The 27,160-nt window shown below is 40.7% G+C and overlaps 1 protein-coding gene across 16 annotated transcripts in view; it reads left to right on the top strand.

Moving 5' to 3' along the window:
- Nucleotides 1–25,869, top strand: part of TRAPPC9 (trafficking protein particle complex subunit 9) — a 456,853-nt gene extending 430,984 nt beyond the window's left edge. For all 16 annotated transcript variants that reach the window (XM_051802026.1, XM_051802030.1, XM_051802025.1 and 13 more), the window contains 2 exons: nucleotides 15,207–15,430; nucleotides 22,746–25,869. In XM_051802026.1, coding sequence (XP_051657986.1) covers nucleotides 15,207–15,430; nucleotides 22,746–22,925 — 404 coding nt within the window. In that variant the 3' untranslated portion in view covers nucleotides 22,926–25,869. The remainder of the gene's footprint in view (nucleotides 1–15,206; nucleotides 15,431–22,745) is intronic.
- The last annotated feature ends 1,291 nt before the right edge of the window (nucleotides 25,870–27,160 follow it).

Here is a 27,160-nt window from a genome sequence, read left to right as displayed (position 1 = left end):
ACCATCTTAATTATGAACCTGATACCAACAGTGAGTCATTCCATGTATTTCTCCGTAAACCTACTGGGTGCATCCATGGATAAATGTGCATATCCTGAGTTCAGCAAGGTCCTAACGCCAAATTTCAATAAATGCAGGAGACCCAAATGCCAAAGCCATACAGGGTGTACAGTCATGTATATTAATTGCAATATCTTATGTGTCAGAAAGCTGGAAGACCCTTCCTTTCTAGACCATCAGACCATAGGCAGGACAGAAATTCCCCCCATGGATCCCTATCAGAAAGCAGTCCCATGAATTTTTGACCAGTTTAATTACTGTTGACTAACAGAAGACATAATTACAGCTTATATTTTGTTAACTGTACTACTCCTTACATTTTGTGAACCACAGGCATGTTCCTAAGTTGGAAAGAGGTTTAATTCTTGACAATTTTTTCCTCATTCTCACTTCTCTGAACTTTTTTAATCGTGTTTTCTCATTAGCAGAATATACATGATTAACTCTCTCATTTAATGAGGTGCTTTGGGATGATAGAGACAGCAGTCCATTCTGCTGAATGACTTTGAGATGTTAAAAATTAAATAAAACTTGTAAGTGCCAACAGTTCTCCTGCTGGTCTTTAGTGGTAGTTGTTCTTTTCTCTGAGAGAATATTCATTTCCAGCCAGTATCCTGCCTTCAAGAAGTTCATTTTCAGATTCTTGTTAATAGCAAGTCTTGGCACACTGTGGCAAAAACTGGTTCCTTTTCTTAGACTTAGAATAGTGTAAGAGTGGGACAAACTTGCCTGATTTTCAACTAATTAACCATTTTATTAGTTTTTTATAGAGAGAAGACAGTGATATTCATTTATGTTAGATCTCAAAGAAAAGTGTCTGAGGAAATGAACCTTTGCTCATACAAAGCATTTTCTGCTGGAGGCTGCCATGCTTTGGAATGTAAAAATGGAGCCTAGCTACAAATAAAATTGGAAAAACAAGAGGATGGATGCTACAGTTGAATTCTATAGCATTCAGGTCATTAAAGACAACTGGAATTGATCTTTCCTGTCAAAGACAATTCTCTATTTTTTCTATAACTTTTCAGTGCTTTGTTTTGTGGGTTTATTGCTTCTGTACTTGTGGAAGAAATGTAGGAGTAGTGTCACTTTATTGCATTTTATGGTGATAAAGAACTTGGCTCGGCATTTTTAAGTCTGGGAGTGAGTTCCCTTTTTATGGAAGGGTCGTGTGTTTGGATTTCAGTGTGCTCAACATCTGCATATCATTTCAACAGCTGGCAAACTTGTTGGGGAGCATCTGCTTTCTATTACAGCTATTTTCATTGAGGCAAATCAAATGTGGCATCTGAAAGGGCTCGTTGCATTCATGGAGATTTCACTGGTCATTACGTGACAAAGCAATAATTTGAGGGCACAGATTTTGCCTGTTTTGATACAGTGCATGGTACACTTTAGCTGCTTTCAGAGGAAAATGCAAGAGACATTAAGAAATGGTCAGGAGCAATGTGGATAAAGAGGAAGTGAAGAAAAGATAGCAAAGTTCTACATTTGTAGATATTTACTAATGAGCTTCTAAAATGCTTGAACTTAACTTTGTAGTTTTGAATGAGATGCTTCATTTAACAGATTATCCTGCTCTGATAGATATTTGAGATTGATGCTATTTTTAGAACCCTTTCAAAGTCAAACCTCTCATGAAGGTGATTAATTCTTTGCCTCTGATTTTCGTTCATTTGTTTTGATCAGGGATACTCTGTTGATGAGTTTGGTGTCCAAGTCTAATGAAATCTCATCATGTTTCTACAACATTACTGCGTAACTATCTGCTCTTATCACATGTGATACCTTTATGGAAGAAGTAATGACTTGGATTTGACCAGTCATCTTCCTAAATTACCATCTTATGCTGTCTGTTGTTTCTCAAGAAAGGATTTTAAAAGGTTCTTCTGGAATGGGCTCAGCCAAGAAATGTCTTCAGAGAAAAGGTGGTATGAATGGTATAGTAATAGGTGATTATATAGCTATGGACAAGAGGCTGAAACCACTTTTACTCTGCATCATAGCAGTAACATCTAAGACTATGGGTCAGGACATTTGTTGACTCGTGCTAACATCCTTACCCTGTCCTCGTTTGTTCTGGTAATTCTGTCTTTACTTGCAGAGGGAAGTAAGAGCTCTTTAGATGTGCACAGAGATGTACCAGCAGGATGTTCTGCTGAGCCTACTGCCAGCACTGCATCCCCTCTTGGAGCTCATGGGCTCATGTTGCAAGTGTTTCATCGGTGAACCTCAAGGGGATTAAGATTTCCAGTGAAGTTTCCTAAAGCTCACAGTCAGGTCTCTGAATTTGAAGATCATCTAGGAATTGACCGCAAGTTGTTTCCTTCTTACTCCCATCCTGACATTTGGCATCTATTTTGAAACTTAAAGCCAGGAAGCACAGTTTGCATTCTCTGAGTGAGCTCAGTTGTGTACCCTGGTTTACAAAGGGGACTAGAATATCTATTCAAGACCTTTATGGAAAAATAGTTCAATTCTATTGTTGCTTGTTACAGCTTCCGTGTAGCTGTTTATCCAGTTGTTCTGATGTGGTTTTGCCATTAAGCATGCTAATGCCATTAATGGAAATGGATGAGAGAAACTTCATTTGTTCCAGAGAGTTTTCCAGGAGAGGGCAGCCATAGTTAATTCTGGGTCAGTTCATGTGATACAGTGTGAATATAGATTACTGGCAGCGTTTGGCTGCAACACTCTATTGCCCAGCATGGTTTGTGTGCTTAGTTCTTTTAATTTGTTCCTTTGTTTGGATTGCAAGTGTGTAAAAGACAGACTTTTTCACAAATTAACACTGCAAAAGACAAGCCACATAATAGAGTGGTTAACTCCCAGTGCTCTGTACTTGCTGAAATCACAAATGCTTTTGGGAGCAGCTTCCATTATATGTCACTGTTTGTTTTATATACTTTCCAACCATATCATAAACTCCTCTTCACTCAGTTACTTCAAAGGTATTTTTGGGAAAGCATAGCCTAAACTATTGCTAGAGACCTGAACATTTCAGGAAAAAAAAATTCCCTGGCACTGAAAACTTTTGTCTCTTTAGTTTAGAAAGGATCAGGACAAAATGATCCTCTCTCCTCTCCTCTTTACATAATGAGGATGCATATAAAACCTATCTTGTTTTGGATGTAAGGATGATAAGTTAGCACTAAGAGGCATGTCCCATATGCACAGTTTGGAGGCTGTACTTGTCCAAACAGCAGTGATGATAGAGATGGCACCAGGAGACATTTATTTAATTATTTAATCATTTAATTCTGCCCTCTCAGAGCTGTTGCTTTGGCACAACTGCCTCTGGGACTGGGAGGACAACCAGCATCCCTTGACATACACCCTCAGTCTTTGCATGAAGACTGCAAGGAAAGTTTCCTTTTCATATGAAATGCATAAGTTCCTTTCTCAGATCAATTCAAACCAGCAAAAACTATTTTTCTTTTTTCCTCCTTTTTTTCTTTTTTAATTTAAAAAAAAACTCAACTCTCTTTTCCTGGACAGCTAAGTAAAAACTCCATGAAATACCATTTTCCAGACCTGTAGGTAATGGATTTCTATAAAGTTAAAAATCTGGTCCCAGCAGGTACAGAAATGATAGGGTTTGGGGGGATTTTTTATTTCTGTTTTGTAGGAGTAAACAAAATGCATTTCTTCACACTTCACATGTAAATTCACAAAATGATACGTGACTTCAGAGGTATAAGAAACCATTAAGTCTTTCCATACACTGAATTTTGAAGACCTTTATCTTCAATTTTTTTCAACTTTGTCAACTTCCAATACTTGACAACCTCCCTTTGTTTCTTAGGCATCCCACTAATATGTATCAAACATGCACACATAATCTCAAAATGCATAAACCACTGAAAGATTGTGCCAGAGAGACCCTGACAGACTATGTAGGGCTGTTTTGTCTTCTGTGGAGGGTGAGGAGTTAATAATTTCTCATCTCTGCTTCTCTGTCTGTGGGTCTCTAGAAGGTGGAGCAGCCACAGTGCTGTGTCTGCAGGTGAGCTGATAGCTCTGGCCAGGCTGCTCACAGAGCCTTGTGAAAATAATTCTTAGAAAAGAGACTTAATCAGCTGCCGCACTACGCTGTTTTGCACATAATTGTGTCTGTCTTTTAAAAGCCAAAGATAAAAGGACAGAATTTGACACCTGCTCATTGCTCATCTTCCCAGCAGCTCTGCAGGCTGGAGCGCAGTCACAGGGTTGGAGCGAGGAAAGGTTTTGCCACCCAGACTGTCAATTAAAAGGAGAGGGGTTTGCAGGAATGCTTTGCAGCACTTGACAGACAAAACCCAAGGCATGGCTCACAGCCTTGGATATGGACAGGATTTAATTTTTTACTCTCTAACTGAACTCAGTGTTTCTCTTCTTCTCTCCCCACAATGTTATATTTACAGTTTTATTAAACATGAAGTTTTCATCCTCTGTGCACTTCACTGTGCTGATATCCAAGGTCTCTATTCCTTCAAAATACAGTGATGGGAAAGAAACAGTTTCTCCGCTCTTACTTTAACTCTTTTCTCAAAGACTTCTCCTTTAAATAGCATTATTTTTATTTCAGTTTACTTTTCTTTATGGTTGAGTTTCCTTTTATCCTCTCTACCCCTTCCTGCATGTCCTATAAATCCTCAGGTTTTACCTTTGGTTTAAACTTATTCCCATAAGGAGTTGGTATCTCGATGAGCCAGCATGGGGATTTTGAAAGCTTACAATTAAGATGTTTTTCTCTATCTCTGGAAGTCCCCTTTCCCTCTCAGTTCTGTTTGGTAACTTAAGCATTTATTTCTGCTCGTTGAAAACTCCTGTCTGCTCTTCTCAGATCAGATTAACTCCTTCCTGAAATGTCTCAGTGTTCCCATGTGGAGAACTGGTACAGTGCTCACTTTGCCTCACCAAGATAGCCTTGAGATTTGAGATATAAAGATATTTTTAATTTATTTAAGATTTTTTAAAATTGTTTCTGACTCTCTGGCACTGCTGTCTTCACATCCCAGGAAAATAGCTCTGCATAGTTCCAGGTGTCATACAAATTGTTCTGCCAAGCTCTTAGGAACATGAGTATTGTGGTCCCTAAGAGCTTATAGTCTGGTTCTATATATGTTACATGCTATAGAAGTATATATGCCATATGGAAAAAAAAAAGGTTAGCAGGGAGGAGGAATAGGTTAAATATGACAGAGTAATAAGAGAGAAGTAGTTTTGCACACAAGTTGTAGACCCCAGATATCAGTGAGCACAACCAATAGGTTTCTGTGGGTATTACTGTGTGACCTCAGCAACAGGTTTCAGCTTGCATGGGAAAAGACAGATCAGTATGTGGGAATTTAGCCCGGACTGTGCTCTACTGCTATAGCTGGAAAGCAGACAGGCTGGGAATGAGGTCTGTGCGAGATGCCATGTGGACATAGCCAGGTCACAGACCTACAGGGTGGTCTTTGGTACAAGGTCTTCAGGAGAATAAGAAGGCAACTAGTGTCAAAACCAGAGATGAAGAGATTTTAATTGTTAAGGCTTGTGATCCAGTTAGGTTTTGGACGAGGGTTTGGCAATGTAGGCAGAGTGAAAAGGTCAGATTTGGAGAAGTTTTGTAGAAAGTGGCATCAGGTTTAATCAGAGACTGAAGGTGTGAGTCATGAGAGGAGATCAAGTCAAAGTGAAAGCCGAGATTGGCAGGAAAGAGTCCGATTTTATTTCCGAAATTAAGAAAGGTATGGAGAGGAAAGGACTTCATGAAAAATTCAGGAGCTAGGTTTTGAGCATGTTCAGTTTTAGAAGTAGTAAATTATTAACAGAAATATCTCAGAGAAAGGCCAAAATTTGTTGGGTTTGATGACACTAGGCTTAGAGATTTGTTGTTTTCTGATTGTTATTTGAGTGTTCATATCCAATCTAATAAGGAAAAATATGGATTTATGTCACAGAGGATGACTGAAAACTTCCATCTGCATATATCTATTACTGTAGTTCTTTTGTGGATTCAAATTGGATTTTGAGACAGGTCATGATATAGAAGCAGGATGCAATCAGAATAAAGAAGTCACAGCATCGTAGTAGGGCTTGATAGTTTCCAGCTCACATCTGCCTGGATTGTTGTCTCATATCTTAATGCAAAAGTGGACACATCATATGTAGGGAAAATGGGAAAAAAATTAATCCATTGGTAAGTAAAACAACTTAGAGTTATTAGACTGAAATATGCTGTGACTGAAATTCGAAGAGACTTCATGAAAAATGTATCCATTTTGATGTGCACCTCTGCTTTTCAGCAGCTCTGGTCTGTGGACATTGGGCACATGTGGTCTGCTGACCACACGTCACACCTTCCCTGGACAGAAAGTGCCGCCCGTGATCTCAGCGTTTGTACCTGGGCTTGTTTAATGTCTCTCATTTAGCTCAGCTCATTGGCTTGCAGTCATGGCTGGGCTAAAGGAGGCCTGTGAGGCTCAGTGTCCTACTGCTCATATTTACACAGCCACTGAAATGTGGTAAATCATCTACCTGCCTGTTAATAGGGGGTTATATATTATCTTGTACCAGGCTTTGACTGATCTACAAGGACACGAAAATTCTTACAGCCTGGACATCTTATGCAATATTACATGGTTCTTTTTTAAGATAAGCGTGGAAAATGAGGCAAAGACACATAATTTTTATTTAAATAATCAGTATAAGGGTTTTTTTACTTTCTTAAAGCATCCTGCACTGGTATCTCTATACATCTAGGCATGGAGATACCTACTGACTGTCTCATCTCTCTTCTCTTCTGCATTTGAGTTCCTTCAGGCCTCAAATAAGACAATTATACTACACATTATGTTTGCTTAACTAGCAATTTTGAAAAAGAGAAGTACCTGTTAGTTTTCCTGTTAGGTATGATGCTGTATCTGTGTAAGAGTTCAGAGCACCACTGTGCCTGTTGAATGTATAAAGCAGAAAATACTGTTTCCACTTGAAATGGTAGAAAATACATAAAAACAAATTCTGCTTCCATATTTACATATTCTGTGAGAGTTTTGGTAAGTAAATTGTGTGACTGAAGCCACGTATTTGACTTTGCATGCACAAAATTGAGTACAGGAGCCCAGTTTTGTGTCTCCGCTGTTAAGTAGGTATTAATTCTCTTGTGACCAGTTGCTAGCTCACTGCCATCTCTATAGGGAGTGTGCCAGAATCACCACCCTTATCACTGATTTCTAGAGCAGGTAACACTCCCTGGAGGTCTGCAACCTATCTAGTGTCTAGACTAAACCTGCTTTGAGATTGAGACAGACTTCTAAACTAGCAAAGAAGTGCTATTGTCTCCTTTTCTACCATTAACTTTTGCAACCTCAAGTCAAAAACTCTGACACAGTTGGTATGAGGCTTTTTGAAATATTCTCTGTAGAAGGAGAGCTTTGTCTCACATCCATCACTGCAGAATGGCAGAAAAAAGGAGAAAATGTCAAGTGTCATTATGCAGCCAGTGAGGAACGATGTAGGTTGTCATGTTATGGTGATTTTTGGGTTTGTTTTGTGCAGAGCCAGAAGTTGGGCTCAGTGATCCTTGTGGGTCTCTTCCAACTCAGGATATTCTATAATTCTGTTCATTCTTGCAGTGGTTTTGCACAAAGCTGCCAGTATACAAAAAACATTGTTATATGATATATCCTAATATGTTTTGGTTTTGCTTAAATGTAATATAGGGCTTTTTCCCCCCCTTTTTTTTTCCCCCCACAGGGCATGGTAAGAATGCTCTGAAAGTAGTCCTGATAGAGACAAACTATAAAGTTTTCAGTAACCTAAAATAACATGCAAATCCCAGGATTGTGAAATTTCAAACACCGGCATGCACCGTATGCCAGCCTGACCTCCTGGCTATGTAGCAGATAATAAAAAGAAGTCTTTGTCAAACCTGCTTGTGATGAACAGATAAAAAAAGGTTGGCCCACATTCAGAAATGAGACTATTTCAGCAAGGTGGTACCATGTCATGGAATATTTTAAAATAAGTCAAAAGGAGTTCAGGAATTTTTAGGGGTTTACTGAAAAACAGAGCTTTGAGCATCTTAAAATTTTAGGGATCTGCCTTTGAGCATTTAGATTAGGACTAGACACAAGCAGTATAAACTCTAAAGTGATTGTCACTTGATAGCAAATTGGGCAAATCACCAAATCACAGGTTATCTTGGTTGCCAGAGGAGAAATGAGACAAGCGGGTGCCATTCATGTGCCAACAATTTCACAGGGAAGGAGAAATGTCTGTCATAAAAGGCATGTGCATAGTAAAATAACTCCCACCCAAGCCAGAGAGGTTACACTGAACTGAGTCATTTCTTAAATAAATCTGTGGTTCATGTGCATTCAGGTTTTAAGATCCCAAGTGGAAGTTGGAGGAATCCAAACCCCAGAGCACTAGTCATGTTCATGCTTCCCTCCTCAGTCAGCGTGACCCTGGTATTTCAAGTTAATTGAAGAAGGTTGTACTACATCTTGGTGTTTCAGACCGAGATCAAGGAGCACTAAAATTGAATGCTGATCATGTGTTGTGGAGATTAAAATTGGACATAAACATTATATTGATTTGGAGGAAGAAAGCTCACTCAGGGCAAATGTCAAGGTTGAAGAATCCTTTTGCGAGTCCTATGGGATGCTGCAGCATCCTCAGTCCACTGTCATCACAGAGTTAAGGACAGACACAAACTGGAAGCAATTTGGCAGGAAGGATAATGGGACCAGTTGGGATCTGTCATCAACATACTGGCCACTGCAAGAGAGTGATTAAATAGGAAGACACAGACAATTATCAAAGACTAATTGCTTATTGTTGCTAGAACTATATTTTAAATGTGTTTTTCTTTTTAATTGCTTTTGGAGTGAATAAAGTGTCCTTAATTCAATTCTAAAATGTTTGGGAATGGGAAGCCTGCCAGGAACTGGGCAGCTCAGAGGTCTTGTGAAAACAATTACCGCTTTTCACCAGCGTGTGTTCATGTTCAGTCATCCCGTCCTCTGCCAACTTTCCTGTTTTCATGTTTGTGCCCCTATGTTGTCTGAAGGTCTCTGGGTTGTTGGTACTTTCAGAAAGCTGCAATAGTTTGTTCATATGTTTTTTATTCATCACTGTCCAAGAGCCTTGACCAGAAGAGGAGCTGAACTCTTCAGGTCCATAGGGTTTTGGGATCAGCAGGCTCTGAGTATTATGGCAGTTTTTAGGACAGAACTAGCAGTGGTTGACAAGGTGAGATATCTATGTAATTTAAAGCTGTTACAACACAAACATCTGTACACCTCTGTGCTCTGTTACTACTGACTGCAGGGAAATTAAGAAGGAGGTGGATTTGGCTCAGTATTGTGTCAGTATAACAATAAATGAGCAGGAGATGAGCAGGAGATCTTAGCATTCCAAGCTAAGATGCTCAGGTTTGGTGTGAGAAGCAGGTCCAAATCACATACAGAAGGTTTTATGTAAGTAGCTGTGAGGGTCTTGTGTTATTAAATAACCATTCAGCGCTTTCATGATGAGAATGACAGGGAACACAATTTTTATATTCATAGAGATATCTTTTGTATGGATGTATTCAACTCTGAAAATACTGCAAGACCTCATCATGGACAAATGAATTTAACCAATGCTACATCTCTGTGCGCAAATAATTTACATGAACAGTTTGGAAAATGAAAGGAGACTGGACTACACTAGGGAGAACAAGTGCAAAAAGGGGAAACAGAAACAGTGTTTGGTTTCATATTTTGGAGGAGACAGACAAACAAATTCAAGGATCCTATCACCTGAACAGAACACCACATCACCTTTTCCTCTAAGCTGCCATAATGAGATTGAACCCCAAAACCAGGCTACTAAAACTGACATGAAGCATGACAGGAGGGACAGGGAATGTGCTTGTTTGGAGACAGGATCAGCTTGCTCTGTACAGAGAGTTTGCCTGTAGTACAGGTTTTTCCTCCTTTCTGATCTTTCTTTCACCTGCATAAAATGTAAAATCAGAAATGGAGAGAATTGTTCAACGTATTTCTGAATAAATGATTTCAAAAGGAGTTCTCTTTGCATTGTTAAGTTCCTTGCAAAACCCTGAACAAACATTCTTGAAGAAAAGGGCAGGGGAAAAAAAGAAAACTGAAGAAGTTTTTCCAGACAGCAGGGCTGGCCCTTCTCTTGCTCTTTTAGGGCAATTAGAAGTAAAGCTGGCCTGGGCAAAAATTTTAATCAGCACTTTAGGTTTTTTGAACACAGAAAAACCGAATCATTCTGTGAGACCATTCCAGCAACTCTGGCTTGGGCTCTTGGTCTTTGACTTTCCTCTATAAAAAGTACCTGATGGACATTATCAAGAGATGTCACTGATTTTTGCTGCTCCTTTCTCCTCCACAGACCACGTCTCTCCCGGTTCACAGGCAGAGATGAGTAAAACTAGTATTTTGGAACAATTCTAACAGCATAACAATCGTTAATTGATAAAGTACCCTAACAGTAATTGTAGGCAAGGCTTACTTTTGTGGGCTTAAAGGTCTCCTTTATCTTGTATATGCTAAGTATTTACTCGGGCATTTCATGCCTTGAGCTTTGTTGACCTACTTGTTTGGACAAAGCCATTGCTCTGTGAGGTGTTTGCTGGAAGTCTTGAGCCAGCTACAGTGAGTGGCAGAGGCCAGTGCAGCTACATTAGCTGGAGATTCAACATCCAGTTTAAAAGGAAATACCAAATGGAAATGTCTCCATCCCCTACTGTAACAATGGGCAAAACCACCCTGCCTTCCTCTGCAGCCTGTTTTTTAAAACCAGCCCAAGGATGAGTGAGGAGAGTAAACATTGCTGGAATATGCATTTCCACCGAGGTTAAATGTATTTGTGTGCAGCTTTCCAAAATTAAACTTTGACAGTGGCAAATGGGGATTTGGGTGCAGAAATGCAATTAGCTGTGACTCAGGACTCTGGATGTACAGGTGGACAATGAGTTGTGAGTTCTCTCATGGAAACTTGACAAAGTAACAAGAACAACTTACAATGTGTTAATATGAGCAGAGTAAATAACACAAAATGTTATTAGTGTTTGACATTCATTTCCAAGTGGCTCCTTTGGGTGATGTAGACAGAAGTGCACCTGGCAGGTGATGGTAGATGATATTTTTCTTGTGGAATAGTCATTGTCTTCCTGTTAGCAACATTCATTCTCTTTTCTTGAGAGTTCTGAGATCCTGAAAGAAAGACATTATAAGAACTCTGATGTATTATTTTCATAGAATGGTCTCCCAGACATCCTGTGGTGACAATAAGCATCACTCATCACCTGGACCAGGAATTAGTTTTTCCATCTTAAAGATTAATTCATGGAGATCATAAAAGGCTTGGCTAAGGCTTTCAAAGAAAAAGCAAGGCTTTCCAATCACCCTTCTCAGTGGTTTGTATCAGCTTATCCTCTGCCTTCCAAAATGTGTGGGACAACGTTTTCTCCCTTCATACAATAATCACTTAGAGAATGTCCTAGAGATAAAATAGAGTGGTCCTGTGCCTGTTCATAGGTGCAAGGCAGAGACTGTGTCTGTCCTTTTTTTCATGGCTATCAAGCATTGCAGGGTAAGTTTGGCACCCAAGGATGCCAACGTAGTGGACATTGTAGGTACGTGAATAGGAAAGGGAGGGGCAGCATTCTGTTGGCTTATTAAATTACTTTTAAAATTATTTAACTTTTAGTTAGAAGGAGATTGAGAGATTTCTAGGTCTTTTGGGGGGCTTTTTTCCCCCTCTGGCAGCCAGATTTTTTGCTCCCACTTTTGAAATGTAATTTATATATTCTGTTTGAATTAAACTTGGTCCTTCTAATTCTCTGAAGTACTGTTTCTCTCATATCTGAATCTTTGGAGGATGGAGATACAGCCACGACTGTCTTCTGTGCTAGTGACTGTATCATCTGATTCAGAGCTCCTGTATTCCAAAGCCAATAATGATTCACTCTCACAGCAGTGGTGTGAGCAGTCTCAGCTTTTATATGCCATCTGTGTGAGTGAGCTGAATCTGCAGAAATGGGACCCTGTACACATGGCTTTTCCTCTGTTCATGGATGAAAATATTAAAGCAAATCCGTATGGTCCATGAGATGTTTTCTGTGTCAGGAAGGGAGTAAAACTGCCTGTCAAACCAAGCTGTTCTCCCTGATGAAAGGGGACTGTTTTTAAACACTCCTTTCCATAGTATTTTGCACGCCAGCCATGTGTGCTTTCTCATCTGACATCTCATTGAGATCCTTGGCTTTGGTTCTGCAGGAGGGAAGTGTGTTCTGGAAGGGAAGGAAATTATCTCTCAATATATACACAAGCACGTGTGCACACATGCTCTTGAATCAATCTTAAATGAATTGAATTTTTTTTTAGGAATACAAAAGAAAATTAATCTGGTTGAGCCAGACTTAATTGCTTCCCTTTTGTTTGGATTTTCTGTTTTCTCATGAAGATATTAGGAAGCAGTGCTCTGAGCTATTATTAGATACAACAGTAGAGACAGAGGGCAAAGGGTTCATTTACAATTCGTACAACAGTGCATTGAATTTTAAAGCTAAAAGGCAAGTTGATGAGCATCTTGAAAATAAGGATTCATCCACTAAGTGTGAGTGGAGTATACTCCATGGAATATTTCTGAAGGTTCAGGCTGGTCTGGGGAGCTAACCCTTTGTGAAGCTACCCACTGGTTAGAGGAACCAGAAAAAAAAAGTGGTTTTGTTTTTTCTTTTTTAGTTAATGAAAGGACTCATCTTGCAGGGAGAAACTTGAAAACATGAACTGATATAAAGTAATGCATTGCTATAAACACATTTCTTTTGAAGGAAGCAACTGGAGTTCAGTTCTCTGTCAGGAGACTGAGAAGCTTTAAGGTTATCCACAGGCACACATTTCTGTGTTTTGAAAAATTCAAGTCAGTTAATCCCAGATAATGGGATACCATTATAACCACTACCTGACCTCCATGATCTTAGGGCAATACTGCAAGGAGCAATTTGATCCTGTTGGGCAGGAGAGCCCATAGATTAGAGTGTGCTGTTACAAAAGAAATCCAACTCCAAAACAGTTTTCTAACCCTTTCCTTTCAGAGAATCAGAGAATGGTTCAGATTGGCAGGGACCTCTGGAGATCGTCTGGTCCTATCCCCTGTTCAGGCGGGGCCACCTAAAGCCTCTTGCCAGGGACCATGTCCAGATGGTTTTTGAGTATCTCCAAGGATGGAGACTCCACAACTTCCCTGGGCAACCTGTGCCAGTACTTGGTCACCTTCAATGTAAAAACAGTGTTTCCTGATGTTCACAGGGAAGCTCCTGTGTTTCAGTTTGCGCCCATTGCTTCTGGTGCTGTCACGGGGCACCGCTGAAAAGAACCTGGCTGTGTCCTCTCTGCACCCCCCAGGTGTTCACAGACATTGTTGGGATCCCCTGAAGTCTTCTCTTCTCCAAGCTGAACATTCCCAACCTGTCCTCATAGGAGAGATGCCTCAATACCTTAATCCTCTTCATGACCCTACACTGTAGGCTCTCCAGTATGTCCATGTCTCTCTTGTACTGAGGAGCCCAGAACTGGACACAGGCACTCCACCTGTGGCCTCAGCAGTGCTCTCATTGTCAAAAACTGAGCTCCTGTGGAAAGGTTTGAAATGGGGGCTGTTCCATCTGGGACATAGACATGGGTTTTGGATAGCTCCAGTTTGAGCACTGCAGGGTTTTTTTGGGCTTGCTCTGCCAAGCCTCTTGTATCTGGGACTTGCTGCTGCATTTGGGCAGCTTTGGTCAAGGAGAGGTTTTCATCTGGGTAGCTCAGCTTTGCTGATCTGACCTGTGGAATAAATGTTCTTTTCTGAACTTGTTTCTTCTTTGGCATTAGCTTCTTTTTTTTTTTTTTCTCCCAGTGACTGTACTGAGGCTTGTTCAGTTTGCCAGACTAGAGGGCATCACAAGAACATGCATCATTTTGTACTTTTTGTCTAAGGCAACAAAACAAAAATAAGTTTTAAAAAAATCATTTTGTTATATTTTTTTTTCTGTGAAAATTCCTGAAGCATAAAAATAGTGTCTTTCCTTGAAGAGAGGATATTACTAATGTAAATCCGATGCTGTTGGCAAAGGAATAATATGATGTATGTCATAAGGCAAGGAACTGAGGAGGAACTGGAGTGATGGAAATGCCTCACGGGCATATAAGATTGTGGGGATAGGTATTCACACAGAGGATGCTTTCTTACATGTCCCAGGGCTTTCTCTTATCTCTGAACATGAACCCGTAGTGAAATAGAAATGTTCCTGTATTAATAGTGCATTGGAGATAACCCTCATCTGAAAAATACAGTAATACTGCACAATTGGGAACCCTTTCAGAGCAGGGAATTGGACTAAGAATTTCCTAGTGTGTTGGTAATGAAACATTTTGGTTCTGTATAAGCAAATGGACAAGGTTAGTGGACACATTACTCTGGTTGTCATTGTCCCAGCAGTAACCAATTTAGAGGCTTTATATTTTCTGCTATCCCAGAAAGGGAAAGAAAAGTAGAGAGTTAAAAATAGAAATCCCAGAAGGAATTAAAGTGCAAAGAGTGAACAAGCTCATAGTACTGCTGTATAATTTTGAAATCCCTTTTTTCCTTATAATCAGGACTTTAATATATGTATTACATTGCAAATTCTGGCAGTGACTGTCCTGCTCCAAAAGGTCACCTCCATACAGGAGGATTTATTCTGACTGTAACATGTGAACATGTGCATCCAACCCTGGATCTATCTGTTTGTATTAATGGTTACTGTTTGTATTTCCCTTCATCTGATGCTGTTGATTTTCTGGAGAAACATGAGAAATTGTCTGTGGCTTTGGCCTTCAAGGGAGGACGTTAAAATAATATCTTCTGGTGCCTGTGTATAGATCATAATTGGGGTTTTTTCATAGCTCTTTCAACAGCTGTGGACAGATATCAGGCCTTCATGAATGGTTTTTTTCAAGTAGGTCCCCTGTAGCACTGCCCTACACGGGACAACAGTGGTGTGTTTCCTTTCTCAAAGTTAAGTGTCCTGCACTCTCGGTTTCATCGAGGTCACTTTTTAAGTTTCCCATCAAGATTAACAGTTTCTAAAGCAGATGTCCAGCCTGATGTGGAACTGTCTCCTTGATTTGCAGATATCCTTGTTGATGGCCAGCTCTGTGACTGTGATGTCGTGGTGAACTGCCAGGTGGGCGACCCCGTCCCGCTGCAGGTGAAGTTGACCAACTGGAGCAAACACAGCGTGGGGCCCTTCGCCCTCACCGTGATGCCCTACCAGGATTACCAGAACGGGGTGCACAACTATGACCTGCAAGATGCCATCACCTTTGTGGGGTCAAACACCTTCTACATCGACTCAGTAAGTCGTTTTATCAGGAGTATCAGGATTCTGGATGATCAGCGTTTCCAGAAAAGGGCTTCCTTTTTTAATTGTGCATTTTAAGGCAAATTAATTTTTGAAAAGCACCATGATTATGGCATCTGTTGCGAGGTTGGGGGATACAGAATCATCTCTCTGAAATGGTTAAAGGCTGTAATTTCCTACCATGTAAACCACTAGTAAATTATCAGAGACAGTAGCTTTTGGTCACCCCAGGTCGGACTAAATGTGAGCGGGTAACCTAGATTGAATGGTCAATACCATATCACCAGTCCCTTGAGTCATCCAGTACAGCTGCAGTAATAGATTTTAAATAACTTTTTCTTTTTAGTCCATAAGAAATATTCCCCAGGCTGAGCCAGGGAGCTCAGCAAATCAGTTTTAGTCAGGTCCTGAGGAAACGCAACAGACTGTAAAAAGAAAATGCTAAACATTAATGACCAATCTGATGAGCTGGTTCATTTCCTTGGTGCTTAGCATACTGTTACAAAACTATGAAGAAATGCTTAAAATGAAGCAAAAAAGCCCCTTTTTAAAACTATTTAGATTATGATTTTTCTCTCAATTTCTTTAGAAGGTTCAAGCCTGGGAACTTTTTGCTTCTGAGGCAAGACACTGAAAATACAGATAAAACTACTCTCTCCCATATCCTTTCCCCCCCAAAAAAATGCAACAACAAAATACTAGGAATGAAAACTTGCAGACAATGCTGCCGAGTGGAACAAGAGCATTTCTGGTAACTTATGAAATAAACACGAAGGAGGGGGTGAGTGTTTGGGATAGTGCTTAGGACCTTCACTTAGGTCAGCTTTTTGGATCAGTTATAAAATGTACCTGTCAAAACTGAATATATGAGTGAACCTTAGTAAGAAAGAAATTAAAGGTTAACCACAGGGATAGTCACCATGCACATTTTTCAATTACCCATCACAGAAGAAAATATTTGTAAAAGCTAATGAGCATGAAATACACCATCAGCTTGAATTTTAATGGGGGCTAACTTTATTCTTATAGCTGCATAATTTAAGTATATCAACAGAAATCATCCAGAGATGGGTTTCTTTGACTCACTTCCTGACAATGTGGAGTTTTTAATCAGACTGGTAGTGTTTGGATGCCTGGTTGCTGAAGGGCCTGACCCTCCAGGCTAATGAGGGAGTAGGGAGATGTCAGTGTGATGTATTCTTACCTTCTGATTGAGTCTCCTACAAGGCAAAAAGTCAGGAGGTTACATCTCTTGTGCCTGCCCAGGCAGCTTTCTCATACGTTACGGTCTCCGCTTCTACCCCATTGTTCAGGATTGTGACATTTGTCCTGTAAACACAGTCCCCAAGAAGTTAAAAATAGAATTGTCTTCTGCTATTTGTCCTCCTTTCCATCCAAAAAAGTGAAATGAAGAAAATGTTGGCAAGAAGTGTTATATTTCACAATGTGTAGTGTTGATGCTACAGAGACTCCCAGAGAAAATGTTTGGTCATGTTTCATTGAGGCATAGAGCCCTCATCATGGAAGAAAACTCTTCAGTATATCTAATGCTGTCAGAGGCCCTTTCTTCCCTCATAATAACTAATTTAGTAATGGAAAATAGATTTCAGAAAGGTCCACCTGTTTTGGGGACAAGAAGAAAGTCCTGGTTTGTGCATTTGATGCATCAGGGAAGAACAACCACACACAGAATTGTGTTCATGCTCTGAGTTTGCTCAAAAGTCAGACAGACACTGGTCAAAAAACTAAAGAAGCTCATGGTTGGGTGAGATGAAAGAGAATCAGAGTTTCTCTTTTTTATAAATGAAAGTTGAGACACTGGACCAGATTCCCTGCAGGTCTTCAACTCCGCTCTGCTCTGTTGAAGCCATTAAAAACGGCCGCATTATTTTTTTAACCTCAGGTCATTGGCACTTGATTATTTTTCTTGTTTAATGGAGGTGTCTTGAGTTGCTGCCCTTTCCCAACTGCTTGTGAAAGATGCTGCCCTCTTCCCCAGCAGACCCACCGGAAGAGATGCTGTGAGCACTTGTTTTTGTGCAAAGTTGTCCAGTTTAGCAAAACCGACGTTCGTCAGCAGTTTAAGCTAATTGGGCTGACTTCACTCTGACACTGGCACAGAGGTGCTGACATGATTTATTGCAGGGCTGAGCTGGGTGGGAGGAAGGATGGAGAACTAGAGTATGGTTTGGTGTGTCACTGGTGTATGGTCAAGAATGAGTGGGAGCATCAAGTATTATAGCAAGAAAAGATACTTCCCACACTCTGAAAAATTTGTACTGTTGTCATGCTGATGCAGAAACTGCATTATTGGTATTCAGTTGAATGTGATTTCTCTGGGGGAAAAGCAAAGAAAACCCCAAACCGCCCTGCTTTCCTAAATGTTAGTTTCATATTGAGCCTCATGCTCAAAAATTCACAGTTATTTTTGATTCTGGACTAAAAAGTTTCAAAGCAGTTTCTGCTGCTATCTGGAAGACAGGGGATATATACAGGAATTTTCAGAATGCACATGCTGCTTCGCAGTATGAATACAAATTGTTGAAAGGGCAAAAATCACACGATTTTATATTTCTCTTTCTTGTGGCTTGAAGTCCAGGTGAGATGATTTATCTTGGAAGTAATGTAATGACACTTATTCACCTTTTTGTGCTTTTACTTCAGTTCAATGCAGCAGCCTGGGTTTGTGTCACAAAGTCTCTGCTGGGACATGCTACTTCAAAAAGCAAAGTCTTTTATTGAAAATTTTAAAGGATATTGAACTATTTCCATGCATTTCAAATTAAGTAGAATCTGTATTTTTAAGCACAGCTTCTAATTTGGTTCACCTTACTTTTCTGTGTCTGTATTTAACAGAAAAATTACTTTCTCAGTTATTATTTAGCTAGTTGACATTTTTGTTCAATGGGGAGTTTCGAATCACAAGATGACATGGTGGAATCCACCCATTAAAATATGGTGCATTGATTTAATTTTTTATCTCGCTTTACAACATGAAGTTTGCCTTAAGCCATATTATTAAAATTTTTAGTTCTTACCAGGTGTTTGGGGTTTTTTTTGACTAATTAGTTAATCAGACAGAGTTGCTTCTTGCCAAATTAAAACCAAAAATATTGTCTTCTATGGAGATTCCTTTAGCTCCCAGCAGTTCATCCTCCCTTGTTGTTCCTGCTGGTGCCATCACTATTCTCAAGCAGGTTTTTTTTCCTGCGCTTGTTATCATGCACGAGATCAAGTGGTTGGTAGTGGGAGATGAGGAGAAATTCATTAGTAGATAGTCATTTTAAATCAGCTCAGAAGCCACGAGGAACATTTGCTCACTTCTGGCAGGTCCTCTGTGGCCCATCTGGAACAAATTAGTTTTCTTGGCACTGTTTTACTCGCACTGTAAACTCTTTGGGGCAGCGAACAGGAGCTGGCACTAGCCCTAATCTCCAACTGAGCTCCCTAAGTACTACAGCAGTATAAATAAGTAGTAATTAGTTCTAAGCAATCTCAGTCCCACATGGTAGCCTAAATCAGGGAAGGATTAGGATGGATCTAGAAACTTAATTTTTCTTCTATCTTGGTGGAACAAAGGAGTAACATGGACATTTTTTTTTTCTTGATTCTGTGGTCATTTTTTTTCTGGGGTAGAAGCTTCCCGTCTTTGGTTTCCACGATTTGGTGGAATTTTAGTAAAGTCTGTTTCAGCTCTGACTCAGCTCAGGGAGCATGTATTCAACATCATCACAAGTTGGCACAGCAAGTAATGACAAATCTAGTTGGTGACACTGAGACAGCTGTGTGCTGCTAGATCGAATGACAATACAAATTTGGGCTGGGTCAGGCACAAATATGTGATCTTCATGTTTCTCATAGATTAGCTGGATCTTGCATGGCAATCAGTGGGATGGTATGTCCTGTCAGCTATGGCAGTGAACATCTGACTTGTGAACACATCTGAACAAGGCACCCTGAGCTCCCTTCACAGGCAGAGGGGAGCAAGTCATCAGGGCTGATGAAGTTCAGGGGATATTTTACCTCATTCTGCATTTGGTGAGGTGAATCCTTGTGTTGAACAGCTGGCTCAGATGTGGACACCGACTTTATGGACATTTGGGTGGATTCAGTTCCAGACAGGAACACCTGAATGAGTAGGTGTTGCCATGGAGGCTGGCCTGCTAAGCTCCCATTAGTCAATGGAGATGTGGTCTGCAGCAAGTAGAATCTGGCTTATAAACACCAGGGGTGAGATTCTGTTACCTAAAAGTAGATGTCTGCTATCATCTATGTTCATCTAAGGTGGGTATCCTACTGGCCTCTGCATGCTGCCGGGAATCCTGTAAGACATCCTGTAAATCTTCCCAGACGTTTCAGTCCCTTAGGCCATCCCAAATGTCATGAGGTACCTGTGTTTAGGGAGCTGTATGCTGACTATATAGGCTGCCTAGGCAACCCATTCTATGTTTGCTCCACTGTCTGCATTGATTATATATCTTCTTTCTACAGTAGAAACTTGGATATCTGGTGTGCAGGGACACACCTAAATGTAGGTGGTTTAACCTCAAAATTAGTCCTGTGCCTGGTGTACCATTTGGGCTGAATGTAACCCACTGCTGACCCAAATGCTGCTGATTTACTTCTGCTCTTTTGGGAATGTTTGTAGGCAGCCCCACTGGAGATGCAGCCTTACTTTCCAAAGTTGGTTCCTATTTTGGAAGAAAAATCTTGTCTGCATCTCAACAGTGCGAAGGTTTCAAGCTGCTTTTGCTTCCCTGTTTCTCCAAACCACAAGTGTTGATTACACTAATGGTGGTACAAGTGGCCAAACAGATATGGATAGACCCCAAACCATGAACATTGATGTTAGGTGTTGGTGCTGATGTGCCTGAAGCCATATTCCTGCTTGTCAAGGGCTCTGATCACTGCTGTTGCAGATATTCCTTCATGGTGCAGGTGGATTAGGAAAAATGGACTGGAAGCTTGAAAGAGATGTGGGTCCTGAAGAGGCTTTGCTTGCTATTTGCCTCCACCCTTTGCTGGCTTTAGTGCCTGCCTCTGTCCTGCTCTGGATGCAAGTTCACATCAGTCCCAGTCAGGCGGAAAACAGGCTGGCAGCCCCGGGAGAAGGGGAAGGAAGCAAAAGGGGAGATGGCTTGATGTTGTTCTGCATGTCCAAACACAGTGCCAGAGGGCAAGAACTTGTACCCATCAAGGAGGGGAGATGCCAAGGACATGGGGCAGGAGAACAGCTGTGGCTGCTCTGATCATTCACGTGGATGATACGATGCTGATACAAGTTTGCCTTAGGTCAGCAAAAGTGCTCAGCACCAAAACCGAAGGGAGCCTGGACTCTCCAGCTCTGAGGATGTGGATGCTTGTGAACAGCCGGGCCCTTTTCAGGAGCAGCAATTTAGAATAATAGAATCATAGAAAGGCTTGGGATGGAAGGGACCTTAAAGATCATCCAGTTCCAATCCCCTGCCATGGGCAGGGACACCTTCCACTAGACCAGGCTGCTTAAAGCCCCATCCAGCCTGGCACTGAACTCTTCCAGGGATGGGGCATGCACAACTTCTCTGGGCAACCTTTGCCACGCTTCATCACCCTCACAGTAAAGATTTTTTTCTGCATATCTAACCTAAACTTCCCCTCTTCAGTTTGATCCCCATACTCCTTGTCCTATCACTGCAGTTCCTGATAAAGAGTCTCCAGCTTCCTTGTAGGCCCCATTCAGATACTGGAATGCTGCTGTGAGGTCTCCACTCAACCTTTTCTTCTCCAGGCTGAACAGCCCCAACTTCCTCAGCCTACTCATCATCCTTGTTCAGGTCTTCCTATGCAATGGCAAGTTGCCCTTCAGCAAAGTGAGCCCACAGACACTTTCCCAGTTAATACCCCATGGTTGGTGTCCCAGTTTACCAGATGACCAAATTTTTTATAGTGGGCAACAGCCCTGATAACCTTGGAGCCTTGGTTTCATCCCTTCACTATAGCAGGTGGTGATGTCCCATCAGTTCCTGGGGATGCCTCTGGCAAAGGGGACATTATTCCCTCCTGAACCCAACCAAGTCCAGCATATTTGGACAGCTCAGTGCTTCTGGATCCAACACCAGAGTTTCTGCTGTGGTTGGGCTTGGGTGTCTGCTTGTCTGACCAGTGGTGTGTCCTGCTGTCAATTTGGAATCAATGCTGGACTCTGTAATGTGATGGACACTGAGGTGTTTGGGGATGACCAGAGAAAGGTCCACTGCCACTGGGTGTTCAAGTGAAAAGAAAATTCGTGGGCACAGCTCTACCAGTGAAAGTAGGGATAACTCTATGAGTGTATCTTAGGTTGATGGTTTCAGAGTCCAGAGAGAAGAAAGGAACTGGTAAAGATGGCTTTGATTGAGGGAAGACCAGTACTGAGGAGATCAGGTGTCCTTTTTTGGGTCTTTTCTGCTGGAGTTAAGTTGCCTTTTCACAATTTTTTGAAAAAATCCATCCAGTGGAATGGCTTTGTTGTTGATTTCGTGTTTTGCATCTGCAGTAACTTTAATCCAATTACAGGCACCCTGAAACTGGATTTAACATCTTTTGGGAGCAGATATTAATTCAGACATTATCACATGCTAAACAGTTGTGGGAGTGTTAAAGTTAGAAATGACTGAAGTGTCTTGCTGAAATGATGAACTAAGATATATTACTCGTTGTGAAGATATAGACTGTAAATTTTTTTTCGTTGGAGGGAGATATGTAAATGTAGAAACATTGTGTACTTTGTATTTTATTTGGACAAGTTAAATCAGGGTACCTACTTCTTTTTTCTTGCTAAACTTCATTATTTTAAAGATTGTGAATATTAAAGATTCCTAAATTCCTAATATTAAAGATTGGAATTTGCAGTCAGATTATGTCAATAATAATTGAGGATGAACTTAGTTACTGATAAGTTGTTAAGTGGTGTTTAACCACATATTTAAAATTAATTCAGAGACATGATTTAGACCTTTAATAGACATGTTGATAAATACAGTCAAAGGAAAGATTTGGTGTGATCTCTACTTTAAACTAACTCTGTTTTGAAATCAGTGACTCCTGAAAGCCTGTATTGTGGTTTGAGCTGTGCCATATCTTTACTGCATGAGTGAAAAATACAGCATTTAATTTTCAGTGCAACAGTTTTGCTAGAATAGGGACAAGATCTTTACTCCTTTTTGTATGAAAGCAACATCAAGATGTGAATCTAGAATACTTGGAGATCATTTGAAGGAGCTACTGAACTGCAATTAAATTTGCTTTGTTGTTGGTTTATTTATACTGATTTTTACGTTCTCATTTCCAGGTAAAGCCGACCAAAGACTCCGTGTACTTTGGAGCACTTCTCTTTCTCTACACAGGTGATTTCTACCTGAATATCAAATTCCATGAAGACAACTGCAGCAGGGAGCTGCCTCTCTCCTGGCTCTGTCTTCCCAGTGTCCACATCCGTGCTACGGAGCCTGTGGTCCCAACGAAGCTGTAAATGTACTGTGTGCTACTTGATTAACCACAGCGCACAGCAATGCTTGGCACAGCCTCTGCTTGACCCCAGCTTGTTTCTGTCCAACCTCAGGCCACAGACTCCACTTTGGAGGAACAGCTGAACACTTTCTGAATTGGCTGATAGTCATTTGGGCAGCTGCCTTTGCTAATTTCAGAGAGAGGGAGAGAGAGATTATAACTGTGCTGGAGTTTTCCTCTGTTTCCAAAAAGCCTTTGAAATTGCTAATATATGCATTATACTTTAATATACTCCATTGATGTCAGTGGTTTGAAAGGGTCTTGAGGACTGAATTTAACCATGTGTTTGAAGGTCTCAATTCCAACTTGAATAATAATAATAATAATTTAGAATTTTTCGGTAAGATTTGTGTATCTGTATGAAATTCCTCCTGGCTTGTTCTGGACCCATGGCATGTACCCTTGAAGTGTGGATGTCTCTTAGATTTTGTTCACTTGCTTGTTCTTGTTCACTTGCTTGCTGAGTATTTGGTGTCTTTGGTAATAAATAGCAGTTGTGGTACTCTTTAGTGTGTTACTGAAAGTAAGAATAGCAAATGTGCCTCCAGTTCTCTCCCTCCCCTGAGCCCAGTGCCACTTGCTCCTGGTGAATTCACTGCCTTTAGTTTGGCAGATCTGTGAACTAGAAAGGAAAGACGGTGAGGAAGAGCTAAAGAGCTTTGTCCTTGAGAGAAGAAATAAACCAACTTTTAGGTTGCCTAGAGCTTGCCTGTGAATTTGAGTTGTCACAGTTCTGTTTTATACAATCACTTGAAACATTTGCAGGCACCTAAAGACCCACCAGAATTAATCAGATGGTTGTTAATATAACTTTGCATGAGTTTTTGCAAACTCTTCTGAACAGATTTTTCATGCTAATATACTGCTTTTTTATGTGGCTGTTTTTTCTTTTTTTTTTCTTTTTTTAAACTTTTTTTTTAAGTTTAATTATTAACCAATTAAGGCCATGGAATTCCTGACTGTAAAAGTAGTTGATGAATGTACTGAAGATTTAGCCTGTTTTTCAGAGTAATGTTTTTGTATAGCGAGATATGTTTTTACCCCGTGTAAAGCAGGGAGATGTCTTAGCTGTATGATTAATATATTATTTCATGGACCATATGTTTAAAGCCTGTCTCAATATTTTCTTAAAGTTGTAGTTAAATTTGGTGGTAGAACATTTCTGGGGGTGGATACACCAAGCGGGGGTGGTCCAGTTAACTCTGTATGATTTAAATCTACATGCACAACCTCTTTGCAGATTTTTTTTTTGTTTCTTTAGACTTCATCCAAATGTGGGCCCCCCACTTCATGCCTGACCTGGTAGCTTGTTCTGGCTCTCTGCACCGTATTTTTAGATGTGACTGGTGTTTTCCGTAGGAAAGACAGTGCTTAAAACTCAATTCATTGCATGTTTGCAAATGACTGTAATGTATTCATCCTAAATATATTTCTAACTTGAGGGAATTCTAGCTATAGCGTGGAATTTCCAGTGTATGCAGGGTATTATCTCTAAAAATGTGTATTGTGGCAATGTTATCAGTGTTTTTGCTCGAGCTGTACCTCTGTGCACAGCTTTGAATGCCAGAGTGGAAGTTTTCAGCCTTGAACTGATGGGAATCCGAGGCCAGCTGAAGATTCACTTGCAGTGATTTACTGCTCTGTCAGCAGTGTCCAGTAACAAAATTGTTCCTTAGACTTGCACAGTGGCTCTGGGCCAGAACACCCATGGAAAGAGAGTCCAACAGCTGAGTTGGGCATTTATTTTTGTGTTGGTGGAGCTTAGTTTACCAAACTGTGCTGTGAGGCTGAATTCTCTGTCACTGGGTAGGCATATAAACAGAAAAAATAAGCTCCAAGGAGAGCAGGAACTAAACCAGTTGATCTTCTCCATAAAAGCTTGTTTTTTGACATGTGTGTCTGTACTATGTTGCACAACACTGTTGCAGCAAAATCCAAATTGAGTTTTATTCAGTATTCCCAGCAGGTAATCTGCAGATTCTAGGAATACAGCTAAGGCTTTATAAGGACCACATTGCATTCCAAACAAAAATATTGTGAAGCACATGCTGTTGCATTCAGGATGCATCAACTTACCCACTTATGGGATCATTTCCTAATTTATTTTTGACAGCATTCTCTGAGAAGAGAGGGTCTTGTTCTGTGGAGCCTGTACTGGGATGCAATATTCCTGTGCCTTTTTACTAATAAAGGATCCTGATCCACAGCCTGCTAAAGCTGTTGGAATGGGAACAGCTTTTATTATAACAAAAGCAAGCTGTATTATTTCTTAGGTATCCAATATACCATTATAAATCTGTCATATGTGCATATAAATATAAGTTCTTATGTGTGAGCTGACCCTTAAAGGTCTGTCTGTTCATTATATAGTAGACTACTCTGTCCCTTGTCAGCTTTGATGCTTAGTTACTTTTGGCATTTATGATATCTTTCCCAATTTTCTCATGCTTTTACTTGTCTTGGTGAGAGAGATGAAACACAAGAAATTCTTCCTTCTGAAGATCATTTTTGATTTGTCCAGAAGGAAAATATTTAAGTGTTAGTGTAATTTGGAGAAAGGTGAGGTGAAGGTGCTTAAAGTCACTGGGATTGCTGTCAGGATTAGTCACTGTACTGCTTGGAAGAAGGATAATATTCCTCTGATCTGTTCTCCTGTCCTGGTACTGAAAACTTGCTTTTATTCCTCCAAAACACCCAGCAATTATTTTGAACATGATAAGCCAAACTGCTCATTGTTATACAGATGTAAATCTAATACAAGCCGAGTGGTTGCATTAAATCATTCCTAATTTAAATCACCATTGCTGAGAGCAGACTTTGGTTCAGTAGATGTATGCATTGGAGAAGCCTAAGTTGTGTAACTTTAACTGTCTGAATAAATACTTATTTCATTGCATTTAAACCTTTGCCTATCTCTTCTGACTGTAATTCCTGATAGTGTTCTTGTGTGTTTTTACTGGTAATAATAACATGTCTCTTGATGCTGTATTCTGTCTCTGAGAGAATGTGTTTGACCCTGGAACTGAAGTTTCGGCTTCACTCAGCCTTTCTCTTCCCAGATGAACTCAGAGCTGGTGAAAGATGTCTACTCCATAGCATGGCTCCTGTGTCAGTGTCTGGTCACTGCCAGCTGAGGGGACAGAGCTGCACTCACATAAAAGGCAACAAATGCCTCAGTATCCCAATATTGACACTGAGGATGCTGAGACACTGGCATAGGCTGCCCAGAGAGGTGGTGGATGCCTCATCCCTGGGAACATTCAAGGTCAAGTTGGATGGGGCTCTGAAAAACCTGACTTCATTGAAGATGTCCCTGCTCATTGCAGGGGGCTTGGAACTAGATGACCTGTAAATGTGCTTTCCAACCCAAACCATTGCATGACTCTATCATCCTTTCCATCCTCTAAGAAACAGCTCAAAGGCTGGAAGGAGGACCAGGTGGTACATCTTGGAAGACTGACTGCGAGCACTTAAAAACTGTCTGATGTCCAGTATTGTTTGAGCTCCTTCTATCAAAGTCCGGAGGCTCCTGTGTTTGGATTCCCAATCTAGAAGCTCTTAAACTTTCCTTAGTGAGAGCCAGCTGCACTCTCCCTTCCTTTAATCCTCTGACTCCCTTCCTGAGTGTGGACACTTTGTCTGTCACTGAAATGGGACTGTGCATCCATTCTACTTGCTCTAAAAACAATCTAGTGCTGGCTGCCAGCTCCTTGGGATGGAAGCAGGCCTTCCAGAGCTCTGGGCTTGCAACTCAGATGTTTGGGTACAGGTGGGATGATTTGAAGGCTTTCATACAGGTACAGGCTTTACAGAGCTTTGTAAACACTAGTGCTCTTTTCTTAATAAAACAGACACACAGATCTGGAAAACTGTTATGTCCAGTGTTCAATGACAGATGTTTACTTCTGCAAGTTAGACCATTCTAGGGTTGGTTCAGGGTCGTTGGGTTGTTCAGCATCTTTTTAGCTCTTAGTTTCTCATCTCGCTCTTTCTGGCCTCATCCTTCACACTGATTCTTCCACTCACTGCACTTTTCTGCTTTTCTATGTTTGGTCCCAACAGAAAGGATTAAGTCGTGCCTTTCTGTTTCTCCTTCCTTCCTATTAGACCCCCATCTATTAGACCCCTCCTAAAACTTTCATGTTGAGGAAAAGATTGCTTCAAACCCAACTTCAGTTGTTAAAAAGAGCATCTCGA

Source organism: Manacus candei, unplaced genomic scaffold, assembly GCF_025592945.1.
Source record: "Manacus candei isolate 608988 ecotype Guabito, Panama unplaced genomic scaffold, ASM2559294v1 h1tg000054l, whole genome shotgun sequence".
Lineage (NCBI taxonomy): Eukaryota > Metazoa > Chordata > Aves > Passeriformes > Pipridae > Manacus > Manacus candei.
Note: the sequence above shows the minus strand (reverse complement) of the source record. Positions and strands in the feature narration are given on the sequence as shown.